This window comes from Typopeltis vanoorti, chromosome 14, assembly GCF_054136105.1.
Source record: "Typopeltis vanoorti isolate ZY-2024b chromosome 14, IOZ_Tvanoo_1.0, whole genome shotgun sequence".
NCBI lineage: Eukaryota > Metazoa > Arthropoda > Arachnida > Uropygi > Thelyphonidae > Typopeltis > Typopeltis vanoorti.
Genome location: NC_143562.1, coordinates 107,023,496 through 107,042,317, shown reverse-complemented (window position 1 = coordinate 107,042,317; position 18,822 = coordinate 107,023,496). Strand labels below are relative to the sequence as shown.

At 36.7% G+C, this 18,822-nt stretch overlaps 1 protein-coding gene across 1 annotated transcript in view; it reads left to right on the top strand.

Moving 5' to 3' along the window:
- LOC150099824 (treslin-like) overlaps positions 1–18,822 on the top strand; it is a 290,982-nt gene that overhangs the window by 202,653 nt on the left and 69,507 nt on the right. The window contains exon 11 of the mRNA XM_090403686.1: positions 8,366–8,448. Within this exon, the coding sequence (XP_090259812.1) occupies positions 8,366–8,448 (83 nt within the window). The remainder of the gene's footprint in view (positions 1–8,365; positions 8,449–18,822) is intronic.

Sequence of the window (18,822 nt, the reverse complement as noted above, 5' to 3'; positions counted from 1 at the left end):
AAGCCTCAAAAATTTCCTCCACTTCTACCTTAGTAGAACCTTCTGTGGGACCATAGGCACAAATAAGTCTCATTGTCCAGTTCCCCATTCTCATATTTGCCCACATTACTCTACTTGAGACTGACTGCCATTCAAGAAGATTAGCCTCGTATTTTGTGTTGAATACTATGGCTACTCCTTCTTTTCCTTGATTATCATTGCCTGAATATAACATTTTGTATTTATTGCTCAGAAAGATCTCACCAGTTTTGGTCTTTTTTGTTTCAGTCACCCCTATTATGTCGATCTGGTACTTATCTAATTTCTCAGCTAGCTCCATTTCTTTGCCATTCAGGCTTCTTACGTTGATAGTACCGATTTTTAACTCTGTTGATGTTGAGTTGCGGTTTGTTTTTAAATTTGTTCCAGTAGCTGACTTTTCGCTGTTCGCCCTGGTTCCCTGGCGAAAACAACGGGGGCCTTGTTTAACTGGGCAACGCCCCAGCCGGCATGAAATTTTGTCATGTTGTACCATCATTTTCTATATTGGTTTAAGGCAATAAGAATACAATTCGGCTAAATCCCAAATTGCCAGCCCATCCTCGTCCGTTCAGTATCCAAATAGATACCCAACAGGGTGCACCACGAGAAGGTGAGGATTGGACAATAGGTCAGGAGCCCTGGTCGGTTCTCCGCATTCCTTTAAAGGCTATGTGGAGGTCTCCTTTCGGTTATACAGCTTTGACCCTTAAGCACCCCGGTCTGTGTTCTCTTATTATGAATTTCTTAATTTTTTACAACGTTCATAACACGGTCTGTGTTCTCTTATTATGAATTTCTTAATTTTTAGTTGCATAGTCATCTTTAAATTCCATTTAAATTGAGAGAAAGTTAATTCACAGTTAATGTCTGTGTATATTTATTGCTGAATGCTAAATTGTGCATGTGTAAATTATTATAAATAATATTTCTTTTATTAAATTATTTATCTATATATACTTAAAGTAAATTTTCTGACTTTACCTGTAATAGTTAAGATAAGGTGTCTTTGAATTGAGGTAAATACTGCATAGCATTTCCTAAGGGCAAACCTGGTTAGCCTTTTGGCATTCCAAATTATATTAGCTATAACAATAGAGATAATATTAGCTAATGTAACGAAAGAGCAATCCTTCCTGGAGATCCAAACAGCAGAGTAGGAAATGAATGTAAGACATATAGAAATATTTTGGAATAATTTGGTGAAAGGAGCAAAGATAATAATAATACCTATTGGATTTCTGTTTGCAACACGGACTAATTATTACTAACACATGTTAAATGAGCTGCAAGCTTCTAGTTAGTGGGGCAGTGGTCCTCACACCAGGCAATGAAATTCATATCTCTCTCTCTCTCTCTCCCCTTCTCCTTAAGACAGCTGTCGACATCTATGATCACATCAGGATTCTAATCCACAGCCTGTTGGGTGAAGAGCAGATATGCTAATCATTCATCCAACCATGCTGACAATCAGCAGTTAGAATTGAAGGAAACACAGGAAAGTAGTGTGTAAAATCTTCACCACTGCAAGCCAGTGGTGCATATAATCTCTTCTCTTATTTATTATCTTTATGGATCACGTTATGAAGGAAAGTGGAATAAGTGAGAATTCTGAACCCAATTGGGTAAAGGATAAAAATAAGAATTTCTTGGAAAGTATAATTTACTTAATGTTTTAGCTATTTAATAACAAATTAAATAGGTAATAGAATAAGCAAAACTGATATGGAGAGCCATTTGAATTTGGAAACCATACCAGTATATGGTATGGTTTCAAAACAATTCTAACTTTTGGAATGGAGGAATAAGCACCATCTCTGGAGTGCAAGGTTAGAAATGAGGCATGATCAAAAAAATACAGTTAAGGCTAGAATTCAAGAAAATTTATCAAATAAAATACAAATATAAATTAATTTCCTTCAAGGTAGTCTCCTTGGCTTGACTCACACGTGTGCCAACATTCTGGACACCTTTTGAAATGGTTCTGAAAGTGATCTTTCATTAGTTCTTTTAGGCATGCTGTTCTGGTTGATTCAATTTCTTGTAATGGTATGAAACATTTTAAATTGATGATGAAGATTAAAGTGTTTTCCACCGATGAAGGGAAAGTGTACTGCGCAAAATACTTTCCCTTCATTGTCAAGAGCCAGAACTTACAGGGAACTAAATCGGACAAATACAGCAGATGCAGGCACACTAATTTTTCTTTGTCCAACAAGAACTGTCAAATAAGAAGAGATGTGTGACATGTATTGTTGTAAAGCAGCATGAAACCATTCACCCAATTCTGTAGTCTTTTTAGACACATCATTCTGCAGACATTCCAGTACTCTTTTTATAATATTCAGAACTGACTGTAGTGCCTCTTGATATGAACTCTGCTTGCACAATTCCTTCCAGATCAAAAAGACAATCAACAGCACTCATGACATTGGATTTGATTGGCATGCCTTTTTCAGCAAAGGTTAGATAGGCGTTTTCCATTGTGTACTTTGAAGCCTGGTCTCAGGATTATGACTATATACCCAAGATTCATCTCCTGATATGATGTTTTGGAAAAAGTTTGGATCTGAAGTCACATGATCATGGAATTCCAATCACTGGTTTCTGCAAGCATACAAAATCTGTATTTACAACTAAGCAAACTAACCTTTAAACTTTATCTTGAATTAAATATTTTGCTAACATTTTTTATTCTACTATTTGGTTGCTACAACAAAATTTTCATGCTTTCATCTGAGTCTAAAAATAATTAAACAATATGAACTGGATTTGCAGTTTTGCCTTATTTTTATCCTTTACCCAATTGGGTTCAGAATTCTCACGTATTGTGGCATGCCCTTCAAAATAATCAAAGCAATAGCAAAACTGTACCAGAATTATCATGCAAGAGTAATGGTTAAAGGAGAGATGACTGAGAGTTTTCGTATTTCAAGTGGAGTTATTCTAGGAGAGTCTCTGGCACCATATCTTTTTATTATCACCCTTGATTATGTATTCAGACTCACAGGACATATGTACAGAATAATTCTTGAAGATTCAGCAGGACAAACCCACATAAGTAGTCTCTATTTTTTATATATACTGATTGACTAACATTCACTGACCAAAACCACTTTAATAGACAATCATCATCATCATCATCATCATCATCATCATCATCAAATTCCTGCCATGTACCCTCAAGGGGTGTACAGGATATGACAGTACTACATGAAAAAATTACATCATTACTAACTTCCTATCTACAATTTTCCTCCAAATCAGTCTGTTACTTGTCAAGACTCCATCATTATCAGATCTTATATTTCTATCGTCTAAGGCACTTTGTACCGTATCAATCCACCTATATCTCGGTCTTCCTCTGGGTCGTTTTCCTGCCAACCTGGCAGAGAACACTTGTTTTGCTAATCTTTCCTCTCCCATTCTATTTAAGTGACCATACCATCTGAGATTAGCTCTGCTAACGCATTCCTGGATGCTGACAATGTCAAGTTCTTTCCTAATATCCTCATTTTTAATATGATATTGCCATTGATGCCATCTGTTCACGCCTCTAATCTTTCTCAGGACTCTCATATCGGCGGTCTCTAGTCTTTGGTCAAGTGTTTTACTTCTGACCCAGCTCTCAGATCCATAAGTTAAAATTGGTTTGAACACAGTCTTGTATACAGCTAATTTAGTGTTCCGACTAATTTCTTTCTTATTCCATATGAATTTATTCAATTGACTTCCCACGATACCAGCTTTGCTGATTCTGTTGTCTATTTCTATATTTAGTTTACCATCTTCAGTAAAAATTGTGCCTAAGTAGCTGAAATGTTTTACTTGTTCCACAGGTTCTCCATTCACAACACAGTTGACATTTTCAATGATTCTGCCTATTTTCATTGTCTTTGTCTTTTTATTGCTGACCTTCATACCATATCTATTACAACAGCTATTCAATTTAGTCAGAGAATCTTGCAGACTTGTAGCGGATTTATTTAGAAGTATAACATCATCCGCATAAAGCAAAGAGCTGACATTAACATCTCCAATTTTGATATCAGGTTTAATACCACATTCCTTCATAATGTGATCCATATAGATAATGAATAACAGAGGGGATAATGTACATCCTTGTCTCACACCAGATTTAACATTAAACCATCTTCCTGTACTTCCTTCAATTCTAACTGCTGACTCACAACTCAAATAAAGACTAAGTATTGCTTGATATAATGCCCCATTGACACCATATAACTGCAGCGTATTGAATAGCTTCTCTCTTGGCACCTTGTCATATGCCTTTTCCAAATCGACAAAACTTAAATACAGATCTTTGTTATATTCCCATGCTTTCTCGACTATTTGTCGTAAAGTGAAGATCTGATCCTGACAGCCTCTATTTGGCCTGAATCCAGCTTGTTCTTCACCAAGCTTTTCTTCCACAATTCTTCTCAACCGTTTCTCAAGTATACTTGCATAGATCTTGCCAGGAACACTCAGTAGAGAAATACCTCTGTAATTCTCACATTCAGTTTTATTTCCCTTTTTATATATGGGTACTATGAGAGCTCTACTCCAATCATCGGGAATTCTTCCCTCTGTCCAGGCTTTCTGAACTATGCAGTGCAGCCACTGTAAGACTCTTATACCACCATACTTCAGCATTTCTGGTCGAATATCATCTACTCCTGCTGCCTTTCCACATTTCAAGTCTTTGATGGCTTTTTCTACTTCAAGTATGGATATGTATTCCTGACTGCACGCCTGGTCAGTGTTTTTTATTACTGTGCTGTCATCCCTGCTTGTTTCATTTAGCAGTTTTTCAAAGTAATTACTCCATACTTCAAGGATATCTTTTTCTCCTGTTTTCATTTCACCTTTATCATCTCTAATTCCTTTTACAGCACTCTTTCCTCCATTCCTAAGCTTCTTCAACAACCTCCAGAATATTTTGCCACCTTCTTGATATTTATTTTCTATATTCTTGCCAAAGTCCTCCCATGACTTTTGTTTAGCTAGTTTTACACACTGTTTAGCTTTCTTACATTTGTCTCTGTATTCTGTAAGAGTAAAAGCTGACTTATTTGCTAGGAACTTTTGATATGCTTTCTTCTTTTACTTCACTGCCTCTTTAACTTCCTGTGTCCACCAGGGAGTTCTGATTTTTTTATCCTTGCACACAACCTCACCACATGCCTCTCTGGCAGAATCAATCAATGTTTCCTTCAGAGTTTGCCACTGAATCTCCAAGGTTTGATTCCTGTTCTCAAACTCTTTCATTTTCTTTTCAATAATATTTCTGTATTTTAGTCTACAGTTCACATCTGAGAGCTGCTCAACTTTTATTCGCTTTAAAACTTTCTTACATGTTATTCTTTTCAATATGAAATTCAATTTTATCCTGCTCAAGACTAAATAGTGATCACTTCCAATTTCAAATCCTCTGTACACTCTGGTGTCCTGCACCAGGGAGAAAACATCACTATCAACAATAACATAGTCAATGAGACTTTTCTTATTCCTAGCCTCTTCTCTCCATGTGAATTTGTGCACATTTTTATGTTGGAACATGGTGTTAGTAATAACCAGTCCATGTCCTGAGCAGAAATCCAACAGATATTTGCCATTATTATTAGCTTTGCTCTTTTCTCCAAATTTTCCCAAAATATTTTTGTATGTCTCACAATCATTTCCTACTCTACTATTTAGATCCCCAACAAGGACCAACTTTTCCTTTTTCATTGTGTCAGTTGCTTTTTCTAAAGCCTCAAAAAATTCCTCCACTTCTACCTTAGTAGAACCTTCTGTGGGACCATAGGCACAAATAAGTCTCATTGTCCAGTTCCCCATTCTCATATTTGCCCACATTACTCTACTTGAGACTGACTGCCATTCAAGAAGATTAGCCTCGTATTTTGTGTTGAATACTATGGCTACTCCTTCTTTTCCTTGATTGTCATTGCCTGAATATAACATTTTGTATTTATTGCTCAGAAAGATCTCACCAGTTTTGGTCTTTTTTGTTTCAGTCACCCCTATTATGTCGATCTGGTACTTATCTAATTCCTCAGCTAGCTCCATTTCTTTGCCATTCAGGCTTCTTACGTTGATAGTACCGATCTTTAACTCTGGTGATGTTGAGTTGGGGTTTGTTTTCAGATTTGTTCCAGTAGCTGACTTTTCGCTGTTTGCCCTGGTTCCCTGGCGAAAACAACGGGGGCCTTGTTTAACCGGGCGACGCCCCAGCCGGCATGAAATTTTGTCATGTTGTACCATCATTTTTTATTTTCGTTTAACCAATAAGAATACAATTTGGTCGGCTAAATCCCAAATTGCCAGCCCATCCTCGTTCGTTCAGTATCAAAGTAGATACCCAACAGGGTGCACCACGAGAAGGTGAGGATTGGACATTAAGTCAGAAGCCCTGGTCGGTTCTCCGCATTCCTTTAAAGGCTATCGTTATTCATAACTTATTTTTAACAGTATTACAACACCAAACAAACTGAATTCTCAAAAGGATGTTTATTAATTGGTTTATATTTCTCTGTATTTTAGCCCATCATTATCGAGCTCAACAGTATGGTATTCTAAAAACACAGAGCTAGGGCTATTTGTTCTAATCACGCAGCTCTTTCCACTGCATGTCTTTGTTATATTTCTTGGCCAATAGCTATAGCTCCTACAAAATAGATAAAATACTATATGGCCCTCTTACTTCAAACACACAAGAACAAAATACCACTATTCCTATTCTCTGTGTCTGAAGAACATCTGAAATGATAGTCAAAGTACTAATAAAATATAACTTTCGCGACATATTCAAATCACATGTGAAAATGTCAACTCTGATCTGTCCTCCTAAGGATAACTCCACTCCTAGCATATTCTCAAGTGTAAGAAGTTCCATGTCACCATGACTTAGCCTACTATAGACAGACAGATCTGGTGGCATCTGCCTTGGAGAACAGAAAAAAATACATTCACTACTATTATTATGGCAGGTCTGGACTAACAGTCACACCTTGGACTGCCCTTCACACAGGACTAAATGGAAGAAAACGAATGTGCTCTATAGAAGTCATTACTGGTCAGGAAGATTATTTTTCAAGTCAGCCATGGCTATGAAGCATTCTCCTAACTTAAACAAGTATGGTTGCATTAATTTACTAAAAATTTGGAAAAGCTGTAATACTTCTTTCTTACATTGGAGGGTGCCAAATTAGGACTTTAGATCTTTTGTCCATTACAATTTGAATTGTTTCACTTACTGGTTGTCTTGTGTTAACTGTAACATGTAACGTTCTCTGAAGACTGGTTTTAAATCCAGCAAAATATAAGCCAGTTAATAAACATCTTTTTTATATTTAGTTGGTTTGATGTTGTAATACTGTCAAAATAAGTTATGAACAGCAGAATACTTTTGTTCGGTGTGGCCAAAAAGTCATATCTCACTGATTGATGTCTATCTCAACCAAGCCAATGAGATTTATCTCTGGAACAGTATGATCAACATTAACTTTATTGACTTCCACTGCTAGTTTCTACCATTACAGAGGAAAAAGATTTTAGGTAATTTATGGAATAAAATTATTGAGAACAGTGAGTTGGCCATACATGAAGACATTTCCTACACAGCTACTCAGCCATTGAAATCTAGACAGCCTTCCTGGAGACTGCTATGCAAATGTTGCATGAAGCCTTTGATATCACATCAGCCTAGAAACTATACTGGCAGAAACACTTCTAACTTAAACATCACTATTCATAATCAAACTGCTAAAGTAAAAGATCTTGACCTTCAAAGATATCTATGGTCTACACTTACTGGATCAGGACAGGAATGGGTATAAACAGATGCTCCACAAATGGAAATGGACTGACCCCTCATAGTGTGATTGTGGCAGTGTAGCCCAGGCACCCATATTGTTAGTAACTCCCTTGTGTTCTCTTATCGTGGAGCTTATATGAACTTTTTTTTATGCTAAATCCGAAGCTTTATTGTGGATTCAGCATCTTACTTTTAAACTATGATACCTTTACTGTTTTATGTAATAGTTCCACCTCTTTATTCTCTTATCACTTTCTGTTTATTTATATGTACGTCATTTGCTAAATAAATGGGATTTAGCTCTCATTATCATTTAAGTTAGAAGTGTTTCTGCCACAGGCTAGCTCCCACTGATGACACTTCCCATAATTTCATGAATATAAGCATGAACAAACAAACAGACTTTTGTTTGCTCATGCTTGAATAAAAGATAAAATCCAAAATATATTAGTTTCTTGTGAAGTATAATATACTTTCTGACTAAGTAAGAAAAGTTGCCACAGTTGAATCATTGTTTTGCTCTTTTAGGTTCTTTCCCTTTTGAGAACTTTGTCATTCTTAGCTGGTCCAGCAGAACTCAATAAATTTATGAATGATAAATTGAAAGAAAAGTAAGTAGGAATAAGTATTGTTTTTTTCTCTTTTCTGGGAATTTTCATTGTTGTTTTATATGGGTGTGTAATTTCATTAAATATTTAATTTTAATATTAATATTGAATGCTATCATATGTTTAGATGCATTTATATATATATATTCAATGTTTAGGTAGGTTGAATTTAACCCAGTGAGTTGCAGCTGTATTAATTTTTAGGTACATTTTGCAAAATTCATTGGCATCTGTTGGATTTGTTTTGCCCATCCATGTATATACAAGTTATTTCTGAACTTAGGCTTTGCACATTTTATTGAAATGCTTTGTCTCAGACAAAACATTTTGAAATTACAGTCTTGCCATAAATACTGTTACAACTTCAGCATGTCCTGCCACTGTGCACAGCCAACATTTGCATGTTTTTCAGTAGAGAGAAATGTCTAGCCATACAGGTAAGCATGCAGTGGGGAGATTATGAGAATGTAGCTGTGATAGTGCTTCGCAAAGTGGAAATGCAGCCACCTGTTATTTTCAACATGCTGAAAACACTCAGGATCAGTAGGATGTTTGTTTATTGGACTGTTCACTATTATAACGATGCAGAAGATGTATCTGACCACCAAAGAACAGGTTGACCACGTTGCATTATTACTCAACAGCTCATGAGGGCTGTGAAGGCACACCTCTGCCATAATCCTGTGAAAATGCCAAAAGTGATGTCACAAGAGATGAACATTTTGCAGAGAACGATGTCACATGTATTAACTAATGACCTAGGGGTGAGAACCTTTCGTCATTCTACTGGACACTTCCTAACACTACAGCTTATGCAGTAGAGGGTGATTTTATCACCCTCTACTGCATAAGGCACTTCTCTGGTATGCAAACAACAGACACAGAGATATCCTCTTCACAGATGAGAAGATTTTCATCTGTGTGTCCAATGAAGAGTCGTTTAACTGCCAAAATGATTGGGTATATGCCTCAGAGACCCGGATTCAGAGAGGAGATCACCCCTGTTACATCATCCCCACAGTGATGGTTTGGTGGTGGGATGATGTATTAGGGCATATCCAGGTTTGTATTTCTGTGAAAAAGGGATCAAAACCTCCACCGAAGTGTATTAAGACACCGTGCTGGAACCTATGGTATGGCTCTTGAACAACACCTTGTTTCCTGGCTGGCAATGGACCTTCCAACACGACTCAGCCTCTGCACACAGGGCAGAAGACCACACAACAGTGGTTGGAGGCACATGTGCCTGGCCACATATCACCATCTGATTAGTCATCTTAAATCTTCATCTGAATCCATTGGACTTCGTCAGAGCTTGAGAGAGTAGCCTGCAAGGAACAGCACCCTTTCATCACCAACCTGAAGGTGGATTTGCAGCAAGCAGTAGCAGCATTTCCTATGGATGTTGTCCATGCCACTATCGATATGTAGTCTCACAGACTTCAGATGTGCATGAAGGCAAAAGGGGGACCAGGCACATCTCCAGAGAGAGATGTACTTTATTAAAATTTGATGTTTATATTGTATACTAAACTGTCTAGATTGTGATAGACTAAAATGTGATCGAGTTTGATTTCATTTGCATCATTTTTATTGGCAAACTTTGGAAAAACTCTTTATCCTGGTAGTATTAATAATTCCACGCTGGCTGTATTTTTTTTCAGTGTGTGTGTCCAGCCCACAAAAGTTTGTAAAAGTTTGTGCACATATAGTACTTTTAAGTGGGCTGAGGGTTAAATAATCCCAGAACTCGACTCTGTATAAAACTGGACACAGAACTCACTCACTTCACATTAGGCCTCTGGTCTCATGCTAAACAATAATTCATCTTAAAAAAAGTTTAATTTTCTTGACCAAAAAGCTCTGGAAAAACTTTTATTGGGATTATATTGATCAAGTGTATATAATAAACAACTAAGTTATACTAACTAGTTTCACCAACTAAGTCTATTGGCATCTTCAGGGTACATAACTGATGTAAGGCACTAAAAAGTAAAAAACTGTTACAAACTAAAATCAACCGATTCCAATTATATTAAACAAAGAACAGAGCGCGTACAATACATTCATAGAGCGTGGATGATCTCACTTGTTGTTATTTAAGAACGTTCTATAGTTGGCACTATAATTCAGTTCTGGCGAGTTGAAGAATCTGATAAGGGTCTTCCAGATCACGGGCAAGATTAGTCCTTTGGTTCCTGTTAAGGTTTTGTGTACAGCGGGAAACTGTTGTGGCCTCCTTAAAAATTTGGGAGTGGAAGTCCTCCTCCTTGTAAGGAATTGTGCTTCTATCCCACTCTATGGTATGGTTCGTTCTTGAGAAATGAAACGCTAACCCTGATTTTTCTTCTCTGTTATTATTGACGTCACCTATATGTTCTTTTTTGCCTAATTTCAAGGCTCCTTGAAGTTTGGCCGATGTAATTCAAGCCGCACGAGCATGGTATGTTATAAACTCCAGCATATTTGGAGAAAGGATGGCTATCTTTTGGAGATCTTAAGAATTGTCTAATCGTTTCTGTGGGTTTAAAGGCCACTCTTATTTTATGTGGTCTAAGGAGTCTAGCAATCTTATTGGAAACTGTCCCTAAATATGGAATGACGATGGTAGAAATATAACGTACATCATCTTGTTGTCTTTGTCAGGGTTCAGAGAAAAGTATCTTGTGGACGAGTCTTCGAGGAAATCCATTCATGGTAAGGTGGATATCAGGGATAGTTCTTCCTGGAGGTCTTGTTGATCTGTTGTAAGGAGAGAGGCACGGTTCTTCAACATGTGTACAATACTAAGTTTCTGAGAAATGTGGTGTGAGGAAGTGAAATGTAAATAATGTCCTGTATTGGTAGGTTTGCGGTAAACTAGAGGTTGATTCCACCATTCGGAAGCTTCTTAATTAAAGTGTCCAGAAATGATAATTGGTTATCTTCTTCAAGTTCTGAGTGAATTTGATTGTGTGGTGTAGAGAGTTGATTTTCTTAATTTTTCTTGTTTGGAACCACACAAAAAAGGACATGTTCGACTTTCTTAAGAAAATCAACTCTCTACACCACACAATCAAATTCACTCTAGAACTTGAAGAAGATAACCAATTATCATTTATGGACACTTTAATTAAGAAGCTTCCGAATGGTGGTATCAACCTCTCAGTTTACCGCAAACGTACCAATACAGGACGTTATTTACATTTCACTTCTTCACACCACATTTCTCAGAAACTTAGTATTGTACACATGTTGAAGAACCATGCCTCTCTCCCTACAACAGATCAACAAGACCTCCAGGAAGAACTATCCCTGATATCCACCAACCTTACCTTGAATGGATTTCCTCAAAGACTCGTCCACAAGATACTTTTCTCTGAACCCCGACAAAGACAACAAGATGATGTACGTTATATTTCTACCATTGTCATTCCATATTTAGGGACAGTTTCCAATAAGATTGCTAGACTCCTTTGACAATTCTTAAGATCTCCAAAAGATAGCCATCCTTTCTCCAAATATGCTGGAATTTATAACATACCATGCTCGTGCGGCTTGAATTACATCGGCCAAACTTCAAGGAGCCTTGAAATTAGGCAAAAAGAACATATAGGTGACGTCAATAATAACAGAGAAGAAAAATCGGGGTTAGCGTTTCATTTCTCAAGAATGAACCATACCATAGAGTGGGATAGAAGCACAATTCCTTACATGGAGGAGGACTTCCACTCCCAAATTTTTAAGGAGGCCACAACAGTTGCCCGCTGTACACAAAACCTTAACAGGAACCAAGGACTAATCTTGCCCGTGATCTGGAAGACCCTTATCAGATCCTTCAACTCGCCAGAACTGAATTATAGTGCCAACTATAGAACGTTCCTAAATAACAACAAGTGAGATCATCCACGCTCTATGAATGTATTGTACGCGCTCTGTTCTTTGTTTAATATAATTAGAATCAGTTGATTTTAGTTTGTAACAGTTTTTTACTTTTTAGTGCCTTACATCAGTTATGTACCCTGAAGATGCCAACAGACTTAGTTGGTGAAACTAGTTGATATAACTTAGTTGTTTATTATATACACTTGATCAATATAATCCCAATAAAAGTTTTTCCAAATAATTCATCTTACTCCTAAAATTCAATACCCACAGTTAGATTCTAGCCCCCAGTCCCTCTTGGTTAGAGAGCGAAATCACCATCATCTTCTATGGATCTCCTTTTCTTACTATACAATAGAATACTTGCAGAGGAAGAGTTTCCAAAATCTTGGCGTAAGTCTGTCATTGCTATCCTAAAACCAGGAAAAGATCCAACACAAGTAAATAATTATCGACCCATTGCTCTGACTAGCTGTCTTTGTAAGATACTAGAGAAAATGGTTAATGCCAAACTTCTCTGTTATTTAGAAAGCAGCAATCTTCTCTCCAATACACAATGTGGGTTCTGTAGATATCGCTCAACTTTAAACCATTTGGTTCATGTAGAAACTTTTATAAAAGATGCATTTCTGAAGCAAGAACACTTGTTTAATTTTTTTTTTTGACATGGAAAAAGCTTATGACACAGCCTGGAGATATGGCATATTAAAAGACTTCTATAACCTGGGTCTTAAAGGACACCTTCCTGTATTTATTAAAAATTTTCTTTTCAGGCGTTTCCAAGTCAGAGTAAGAAATACGTTATCTCCATCATATCATCAAGAACAGGGTGTTCCCCAAGGCTCTGTCTTAAGTGTGACACCTTTCACTGTTAAAATTCATTCAATCACCGAACAGTTTCCTCCCACTGTTAACAATGCTTTATATGTTGATAACTTCACAATTTATTGCCACTCCCGTAACATGAGGGTAATTGAAAGACAACTTCAGCAATCAATTGATCATATTTCTCTGTGGGCTCTTAGTAATGGGTTTAGGTTTTCAACAGAAAAAAGTGTCTGTGTGCACTTCTGTCGAAAACGCACGCTTCACCCAGATGCTGAATTAAGAATGGGAAGCACTATTATTCCAGTAGCTACAGAAGCCAAATTCTTGGGACTGATCTTTGACAGTAAACTTACATTTCTAGCCCACATTCATCAACTAAGAGAAAAGTGCAAGAGAGCTTTGAACCTTCTTCGCACTCTGTCCTCTACTGAGTGGGGTGCTGATTGAGTTTCATCGCTCCATCTTTATCATGCACTTATACATTAAAAGCTGGATTATGGGTCTCAAGTCTATGATTCTGCAACACAGAGTAACCTGCGATGGTTGAATTCCATCCATCATCAGGGTATACAGATAGCTACTGGTGCCTTTCGCACATTACCCACTCAGAATCTTTATGTTGAAGCAAATGAACCAGCTCTATGACTTCGACGGAAACTTGTCTCTTAACTATGCCCTAAAGATAAAGTCTCTCCCAGATCATCCTACAGATTAGTCTCTTTTCTCTGCACTGGGAAGCTCAATACCACACACTTCAAACTGCCATACGTCCTTTTGGTATGCGTATTAAAGAGACTATGCAAGCTCTTGGTATAAATGTTGACAACATTGCCTACACTAAACATAACAGCATCTCCATTGCAGGTTTGCACATCATCCTGCAACCTCTCACTTTGTCAGCTACAGAAATCTCATACTCCATCATCTGTCTACCTCCAATTGTTTAATGCACACAGAGCAGCACACTCTGATTTCTTGTCTATCTATACTGATGGTTCAAGAACTAATACCTCTGTTGGCTGTGCTGCTATGTTTCCTGACATTATTATCTCAAATCAGACCCCCCCCCCCCCCCCGATTACAGTAATTATACAGCAGAGTTACATGCCATTCAGCTTGCACTTGTTCGTATAAAAAAAAACAGCTAAAAAAAAGTGTATAATTTATATAGACTCATTGAGCTCTTTTCAGGCTATCTCCTCTCCTATGCATAATTCACATCCAGTTCTTTATGTGGTGTTACACCTGTTTCACAAAATGAAAATCCATAATTTTGATGTTCAGTTGTGCTGGATTCCCAGCCACGTTGGAATTAAGGGAAATAAGGCTACAGATAAATCAGCTCAAACTTTCTCCACGTACTGTTTGGCAGTACCATATACAGACTACAGACAGTTTATACAATCAAAGCTATTTGCTCAATGGCAGGAAGCATTAACAAATAAATTATATGACATTAAACCTGAAATCAAGCATTTACATTCTAGTCAACGAATAAAGAGAAGAGGGGAAGTTGTTTTCACTAGGCTCTGCATAGGTCACATTCATCTTACACATTCTTATTTACTGAGAGCGCTAATGAACCCCCCCCCCCCCCCATGTGTGAAAAATGCAATACACATCTCACTATTTATCATATACTGGTAGAGTGCCAGCACTTTGCATGAGAGAGAGGAATGAAATTTTTGCCTACCTGGCCAGACCATATACACTCAAGTAGATTCTCACAGACTCGGGTAGATTGCACAATGTTTTTAATTTTTTACAAAGAATTAATTTATACAAACACATTTGACTGTAATTTTGTTTATATGTAAAGACTATATTGCACTTTTTCACTTAAATATATCATCATCATCATCATCAAATTCCTGCCATGTACCCCTAAGGGGTGTACAGGATATGACAGTACTACATGAAAAAATTACATCATTACTAACTTCCTATCTACAATTTTCCTCCAAATCAGTCTGTTACTTGTCAAGACTCCAACATTATCAGATCTTATATTTCTATCGTCTAAGGCACTTTGTACCATATCAATCCACCTATATCTTGGTCTTCCTCTGGGTCGTTTTCCTGCCAACCTGGCAGAGAACACTTGTTTTGCTAATCTTTCCTCTCCCATTCTATTTAAGTGACCATACCACCTGAGATTAGCTCTGCTAATGCATTCCTGGATGCTGACAATGTCAAGTTCTTTCCTAAACTTAAATATATATATATATATATATATATTACAAAATATGTAGTGTTTTGTGATGTGTATGTGCAGGAGTTATTATACATTATTATACATATTATTACAATATTATACATAATGTATAATAATTCCTCTTTAACTGTATGTATTACTGTACTAACTATTGTAGTAATCTTATATGTAGATACTACATTCCTTGGCTTGGTGTTGTACATGCATTTTGTTTATTAGCTTATATTATTGTCTAATTATGTGCTGCAGTAATTTTGTTTATATGTAGATACTGCATTGCCCAGCTTAACTTTTGTGCATACATATTATTTACTAGTTTTTTTGACTAATTATGTGTTGCTGTAGGACACCTTGTATATTTATGTAACCTTCTAGTAATTTTGTTGATATGTAGATACTACATTGCGAAATTTTATTTTTATGCATGCATGTTATATAATAATTCCTTTTTGCCTATTTATGTATGGCTGTAAAAACATCTGTTATAATTTTAACTATATGTAGATACTGCATTCCTTGGCTTGTACATACATTTTGTTTATTTAACTTGTATTGTGGACAATTTTTGTACTACTATAACCTTTAACCTTGTTTGCTGCTTTGTGGAACCTAATTTTTGTACAGGCATATTGTTTACAATTTTCTTTAACTGTTTATGTATAGTTGTAACCTTAGTATGGCACAGTATGACCTTTGTAGTTTTTGTGCCAAATAAACTAAAAACCAACCAACCAATCAAGCAACTCTGGAGTTTTTCGTCTTGCTGCAGTTTGTTGGCCCACTTGGACTTCCATATTTCATCAGATCGTGACCTCTAGGCACAGGTAAAAGCCAGGAGAGGCAGATCATTCTACGGAGATGTATTTTCGTAAACTGAATGTGCGACCAGATACACGCTATCCACAGTAGGTCCTGAACTGACGCTGAGCTATTCTACAATTCCCAGAAGAGGACTACACCAGGATGACCGAGAAGAAAAACCATTCAGCAAAGGATAGTATATAGGACAACAGTCAACAGGACCACCAAAAATTTCCAAAGTTGGTAGGACTGTATATGTTTCTACAAATTTGTAAGTAGATTCTATTGTATTAACGCTGAGGTAGTGATTAAGAATTGTATGCCCGCTGAACGTAGCTTTGTTAAAATAGTTGTATAAGTCATATTAATTGAGGCTGAAAATTGGCTAGTATATATATTGAGAAGAGTGCTGGCCAAAGATATAGATTGTAACAGCCAGTAATTGCCTAGATTTTGTAGAGTAAGTTAATCAAGCATTGTGAACAGTTGGCCTATATTGTAAGGCTGCGAATTGAGCTCAAATTAGGCATCAAAGTGAATTTGATCAATTGTAAAATAGATTGTATAGTGCTTACAGTAGAATAAATATGTTTTGTTTGTTTAAACTTATCTCCTGATCTTTGACCAATGCACTGTCTTATAAAAACAATTGAACCTTTGTGCTAAAATTAAAGAAATTGCCACGACTGGCTATTTAAGTAAATATATTAGAAAGTGATCTATTCTATAAGTGCTAAAACAAATCTTCTCATGCTATAAAATTAATTCAGGGTGGTGCAGTTGAAAAACAATATTAATTTTCCCTGAATTACATAGTGTGGGAGATAGTTTACTGTAACTGTGAATTGCCTATTTCAGAGGCCTTTCACTAACAGTGTTAACACTTGTAAGAAGTATAAAGGATTCCAAGTGTGGACTAAATAAATCAGCTTAAATTAGAACAAGGTAAAAAGTACTTAACAGAGAGATTTAATGGAGTAGAAGTAAAGTAGACATAGAAAGGACAAAGGAAAGAAATATACAAAAGGCACGACATATATAGTATTGAAGAAAAATAACAAAAGCAAAAATAATAATAATAATAATTAATTGACATTATTTTACAATATGATAAGTAGAATGAATCCTGGACTCCCTGGAAGAGCCTGCATCATAACAATGATAGCATTATTATGATAATGACTTAAATGTACATTTTTATCATTTACTATGATTATTTCCTTAATTGTCATTTCATCCTGATATATGAAGAGATAAATAGATGTTTACTTGTTGCAAAATGCTTCCTTCTGCCACTATTGATATTATAGTGAATATTTTTAATAACTTAAAAAGAATTGTGGATTACAATCTATTTTTTTTTCTTAAAATCACTTTCATCATGATTCAAAAGGCATTCGAAACAGTTAACTAAAAGATACTCTAATAATAAATTTAGTTTAATCCTTTATCCAAGTGTGAGCAAACAAAGTTTGCACCTGAAAGTATCTTCAGGACTGGGGTAAGGTGGTTCAACCCCAGGCAACTCGTTGCAAAGGTGGAGCAAGCTACCAACACTCCTATCTCAGTATCTCCCATAATGCAAAACACTTCTCCTTGCGGATATGTATAAGGTTATGCATTAAGGGGAGGGCCACTACCCAGACTAGTTTTGACCTTTATTGAGGTCTCTTCAGTGGGAGCCAGGCCAAGTGGAGATACCAGGCAGAAGCATTAGCAAGGTCATCTCTACCTATTTAGCTGCCAAACGGTGTGCCACCTTTCTATTAAATTATTCTGGATTTAGAGAAAGATGTGTTGAAAGTTTATTTTTCACTTGGTTAGACTATAATAAATTTAGTTTAATTCTTTATTCCAAGTGTGAGCAAACAAAGTTTGTGCCTGAAAGTATCTTCAGGACTGGGGTAAGGTGGTACAACCCCGGGCAACTCATTGCAAAGGTGGAGGAAGCTCACAACACTCCTATAATATCCCAACACCCCTGGTACCACCTTATCCCAGTCCTGAAGATACTTTCAGGCACAAACTTTGTTTGCTCACACTTGGAATAAAGAATTAAACTAAATTTATTGTAGTCTAACCATGTGAAAAATAAACTTCCAACATCTTTCTCTAAATCCAGAGTAATTTAATAGAAAGGTGGCACACCGTTTGGCAACTAAATAGGTAGAGATGATCTTACTAATGCTTCGGCCTGGTATCTCCACTCGGGCCTGGCTCCTACTGAAGAGACCTCAATAAAGGTCGAAACTAGTCTGGATAGTGGCCCTCCCCTTAATGCATAACATTATACATATCCCCAAGGAGATGTGTTTTGCATTATGGGAGATACTGAGATAGGAGTGTTGTGAGCTTGCTCCACCTTTGCAACGAGTTGCCCAGGGTTCTGCCACCTTACCCCTGTCCTGAAAATACTTTCAGACGCAAACTTTGTTTGCTCACTTGGAATAAAGAATTAAACTAAATTTATTATAGTCTAACCAAGGGAAAAATAAACTTTCAACATCTTTCTCTAAATCCAGAGTAATTTAATAGAAAGGTGGCACACCGTTTGGCAACTAAATGGGTAGAAATGACCTTGCTAATGCTTCTGCCTGGTATCTCCACTCAGGCCTGGCTCCCACTGAAGAGACCTCAATAAAGGTCGAAACTAGTCTGGGTAGTTGATT